The sequence below is a fragment of the Prionailurus bengalensis genome, chromosome C1 (genome assembly GCF_016509475.1).
Source record: "Prionailurus bengalensis isolate Pbe53 chromosome C1, Fcat_Pben_1.1_paternal_pri, whole genome shotgun sequence".
Classification (NCBI taxonomy): domain Eukaryota; kingdom Metazoa; phylum Chordata; class Mammalia; order Carnivora; family Felidae; genus Prionailurus; species Prionailurus bengalensis.
Genome location: NC_057345.1, coordinates 1,305,276 through 1,309,977, shown reverse-complemented (window position 1 = coordinate 1,309,977; position 4,702 = coordinate 1,305,276). Strand labels below are relative to the sequence as shown.

Genomic DNA, 4,702 nt, shown 5'->3' with positions numbered 1-4,702 from the left:
CTTCTGGTCAAAGTCCTGCCCCCCTCCCCCCCCCACCGCCTCCCATTAGCAGCCAGGCAGTTAGGGCACACGTGGGCGTGAGTGGAGGCCATGGCCAGGGCCAGGGTGGGCTTGGGGCTTGCTCCTGGCCCTGCGTCCCCTCAGCCCCAGCGAAGCGCTTCCTTGGTGCTGGGTCCCCAGCTGGTAGGACGTGGGCAAAGGAGACACAGGTGACGAAGGCATCCTGTCCCTCCCCACCCCACCCCCCGGAGCCCATAAGCAGGCAAGGGGCACGACAGACTATGCCGGCTGTCCAGCACGAGCCCCATTCTGGCTCCAAAAATGGCCCCACTGAACATCACTGCCAGCCCACATCAAAGCCACTAGCCACTGTCAGCATCCCGGGCCACGGAGCAGAGCGGTGAGCACAGGGCCTCGACATGCCCGTCCCCAGCTGGCCCCAGTGCCCCCTGCCCTTTTGCGGCAAACTGGAGTCCAATAACCGTGGCGGGGTCCTATCTGCCCAGACGGGAGCCCCCGCTCGGGGTCACCGCCTCCCACCGCCAGCCCAGGGGCCGTGTCCTCTTTAAGAGAGGTGCCGGGGGGGGGGGCGCCTGGGTGGCTCAGTCGGTTGCGCGTCCGACTTCAGCTCAGGTCACGATCTCACGGTCCGTGAGTTCAAGCCCCGCGCCAGGCTCTGGGCTGATGGCTCAGAGCCTGGAGCCTGCCTTCCGATTCTGTGTCTCCCTCTCTCTCTGCCCCTCCCCCATTCATGCTCTGTCTCTCTCTGTCTCAAAAATAAATAAAAATGTTTAAAAAAAAAAAAAAAAAAAGAGAGGTGCCTGTAGGAGGAAGGAGCAGGTGCCAGAGGGGTGAGTAGGGGCTGCCTACCCTCGCCCTCCAAAGCCACCTGAAGGTCCCACCCCGGGAGCTCCCCCAGCCTAACCCGCCCCGGCGGGTGACCAGCTGGCCCACGGGGCACTCCTCAGCTGGCTCCGAGCCAAGCCTGCCCTGGCTGTCGTGACACTATCCTGCATGCCTCCCGGCTGAGCCCATTGCCGGGAGACCAAAGACTCCTTGTATGCGATGGGGGGGGGGGGGGGAGGGGCGATTTCTGGAGCGGGCCCACCAAACGGGCCAGTCGTAGCCGTGGGTCACTGCTAAGACCCACGAGAGGGGAAAGATCTGACCGGACCCTTGTTAAAGCCCCGCAATTCCCAGCCACACCTGGACGTGCTCCCAGATTCAAACTCGGGCTAACGTGCCCTGATGTCAGCTGCCGGCCCCCAGGGCAGAGGCCCTGCCTGCCTCTTGAACCTGGCTGGGTCCTGCCCTGCCCCAGGAGGAGGCCCCGGTGCCCCCGCCCCCCTCAGTGCCTGCAGGATTCCCGGTCCCGGTGAACCAGGGCAGGGCTGGCGGCGCCAAAGCAGCTGCGGGCCCTCAGCTTGGCTGGCCAGACACCAGGATCACCAGTCCTCCCATGCCGCCCTCGGGGCCGCCGTCTGAGCTTGCGCGGCGTCCACGTGGGCCCCAGGCCTGCCCTGCTCTGACCCTCACGTCTGCCACCTGGCACCCTGCCTCCCCACCCACTGGCAAGGTGCCCAAGCAAAGCAAACCCTGCGAGCGCCCGGCAGGATGGGCAGAGGGTGGCCCGCAACAGAGCTTCCCCCCAAATCTCACAGGTGTAGCGACCGCACGTCTGTGCACCTGGAACCAGGTGCCCTCCCGTGTTCCCCAGACGGCCATGGTGGTACTTCCCGCCAGATGGGGGTCGGGTGCGGCCCCGAGAAGCACCTGCCGGTGCAGAGCACCCCGGATGCTACTGCCTGGCGTGCTGCTCCCCCGAGGATGGGTGCAGCAGCTCCTGGGGGACTGCCCAGGTGTCGGGCTCCAAGCTGGGCATTTCACGAACTCCGGTTCCCTGGAGCTACCCGAAGCTGAGCCAGGGAAGCACCACAGCCAAGTTTTTCTAGCTCTCGAGAAGTCAGTGAGTCCCAGGTGACAGCCAGTAGGTCTGATCCTAAGAGCTCGGGTCGCTCCTGCACTCTCCACCTGTTCCCCGGGGAAGGCCGAGGTGCCTGTTCGGGGCAAGTGTAGGCTCCTCTGTTCCACCCGCCCTGGGGGGGGGGGGGGCAGCAGGTCCCTGTCTAGGAGGTGCCCAAACCACTGGAAGCCGCGGCACTAATTCACTCTAAAGCTTTTCCCCCACCTAGTCTCTGCCAGCCAGCGGCAGCGGGGAGCCACCGGGGAGGGGAAGGAGAGGGGAGAGAGGGGCCGGGGAGGGGCACTACTCTTTCCTGCCCCCCCCCCATCCCCGAGGCCTGGGAAAAGGCAGCATATTGAGGCGCGGGGCTTCTAGCATCAGGCCCCGGGATGCTAATGAGGGCGAGCGCGTTCCCACAGCCCGGACATTGTGCGGGCGGCCCACCTGCTCCTCGGGGAGCACCCATTGTGCCCGCGCCAATTCACAGGCAATTTAGCGTGCGCTAATGGGCCGGCGCCTTTGTGCGGCCCGCGAGGCCATTGGCCGCCGAGTGTGGGAACGGCCGCGGCGCCCGGGCCCCAGGCGCCTGCCCGCCGCCGCGCCTATATAGGGCCCGCCGGCCCGCCGCCCGCCACTCCCCGCTCGCCAGCCGCCTCTCTGCGCCAGGCATGGCCCCCAGCACCGTGGCCGTGGAGCTGCTCAGCCCCAAAGAGAAAAACCGAGTAAGTGCGCCGCCCGCCCCGCGCCCCCGCGCCCCCCGCGGCCCCCGCGCCCTGGCCGCCGGCTGACGCCCGTGTCCCCCCGCAGCTCCGCAAGCCAGTGGTGGAGAAGATGCGCCGCGACCGCATCAACAGCAGCATCGAGCAGCTTAAGCTGCTGCTGGAGCAGGAGTTCGCGCGGCACCAGCCCAACTCCAAGCTGGAGAAGGCCGACATCCTGGAGATGGCCGTCAGCTACCTAAAGCACAGCAAAGGTGAGCCGCTGGCCGCGCTCCCCGCCGCCCCCGCGCCCGCCCGGCCCCAGCCCTGCGCCCCCTGCGCCCCCGCGCTCCCCGCGCCCCCGCGCCCGCCGGGCCCCAGCCCTGCGCCCCCTGTGCCCCCGCGCTCCCCGCGCCCCCGCGCCCGCCCGGCCCCAGCCCTGCGCCCCCTGCGCCCCCTGCGCCCCCGCGCCCCCTGAGCCCCCGCGCTCCCCGCGCCCCCGCGCCCGCCCCAATCACCGCTGCGCCTCTCCCTGCAGCTTTCGCCGCCGCCGCCGCCGGCCCCAAAAGCCTGCACCAGGACTACAGCGAGGGCTACTCCTGGTGCCTGCAGGAGGCCGTGCAGTTCCTGACGCTGCATGCGGCCAGCGACACGCAGATGAAGCTGCTCCACCATTTCCAGCGTCCCCCAGCCGCGGCCGCCGTGCCCGCTAAGGAACCCAAGGCGACCAGCAGCGCGCCCACGCCCGTGCTCACTCCCGCCAAGGCCACTGCAGTGACCGCGCGCCAGCCCACCTGTGGCCTCTGGCGGCCCTGGTGACCCGGCAGGACGTGCGGGTGGCCGCCCCGAGGACCAGAGGCCAGCCTGCACCTCTGGCCATTCGTCTGTCCCTCTGGGGGCTTGGACAGGCCCCCTTCTCCGGAAGGCTCGCTCTCCAGGCTGGCGGGCCAGCAGGAGGGTCCTTCTGGAGAGAAGGCGGTCACAGAGCCCTGGTCACTCAGGACAATCGGGGCCGCCTTCGCACAAGTGTCTGACTCCACGGGGTTGTTCTGTGTTTGCATTTCAGCAAGTGACTTCTGGGAAGTCCCCGCTGCCCGGGGTTCTATGATATTTGTAGGCGTCAGGGGCTCGGTCAGCCGGTGCCTCCACGTGTAGAGGACTTTCTTCAGGGCCTGCTGCTGCCGGGCCAGGGGGCCCGGCGGACGGGCCGTGCCGTGGGCACATTTGCCTTTTGTGAAGGCGGAACTCAAGGTGTATCCTCATAGGAAAGAGTGTCAGCCTAGATGGGCACTGAAGGACCATGCAGAGCTGTGGCCGAAAGGCCCCTGCGTGCACGTGGTTGTCTAGTTGGGGCTCATAGTGGGCTTTGTGGGGAGGGTGGGCGTCTCCACCATGATCCTCAAAGGATCCCTCTGTGTGGGCGAGTGCGTGTGGTCATGACTTTGTACTCAGAATTTGAACCCTCGGTCATGTGGGAGCCCACGGGACTGCTCTGCAGACTTCCAATAAAATCTGACTAAGCAGCCCTCTGGGGTCTGTCTCTCGTGCCTGACATGTGTCCTCGGCAGCCACGCGGTGGGCGGGTCTGCGCGGGGGGGGGGGGGGGGAAGGGGGACAGACGCTATGGTGGTACTCCAGCATGGGTGGGAGGTGTCTTTGCCGGTGACCTTCTGCACAGGGAAGGAAGGGCTGGTCCTGGCTGAAGGAAGGAGGGAGGGAGGCCAGGAGGCAGGCGAGCAGGGGAGAGGCAGGCTGGAAGGAAGACAGGCCCAGACAACACATACCCCCGTGCGGAGCAGGAAGCAGTACAGTGGGAGACTGGGCTCTCTGTCCCGGGGCTTCTCAGCAGCTCCCTGCAGGTGGGAGGTGGGGGAGGGGGGAAGTGACAGCTCCAGGACCTTCGGGCTCTGTTCACCTGAGGGGGGTGAGACGACTACAGCCTGTGGGGGGGGGGCTCTTGCTGCAGCAAAAGGGGGTTCGCAGGGCCAAAGGCACAGGAGGCGTCTGCCTCCCCTGGCCGTCTTGCGTGGCCAGCGGGCCC

General features: G+C 67.5%; 1 protein-coding gene across 1 annotated transcript; it reads left to right on the top strand.

Annotated features, from left to right (window-relative positions):
* The first annotated feature begins 2,580 nt into the window (after positions 1 to 2,580).
* On the top strand, positions 2,581 to 4,186 carry HES5 (hes family bHLH transcription factor 5). Its single transcript, XM_043573589.1, has 3 exons — positions 2,581 to 2,685; positions 2,771 to 2,936; positions 3,200 to 4,186. Exons 1-3 carry the CDS (start codon positions 2,632 to 2,634, stop codon positions 3,478 to 3,480), a joined length of 501 nt encoding a protein of 166 aa, XP_043429524.1. The 5' UTR covers positions 2,581 to 2,631; the 3' UTR covers positions 3,481 to 4,186.
* The last annotated feature ends 516 nt before the right edge of the window (positions 4,187 to 4,702 follow it).

What these genes read in the sequence shown, in the direction of transcription:
- HES5 (XM_043573589.1), top strand. Translation starts at nt 2,632, where the DNA reads ATGGCCCCCAGCACCGTGGCCGTGGAGCTGCTCAGCCCCAAAGAGAAA. An exon ending in GCCCCAAAGAGAAAAACCGA is followed by an intron (nt 2,686 to 2,770) that starts GTAAGTGCGCCG and finishes GTCCCCCCGCAG; the next exon opens with CTCCGCAAGCCAGTGGTGGA. An exon ending in CTACCTAAAGCACAGCAAAG is followed by an intron (nt 2,937 to 3,199) that starts GTGAGCCGCTGG and finishes CTCTCCCTGCAG; the next exon opens with CTTTCGCCGCCGCCGCCGCC.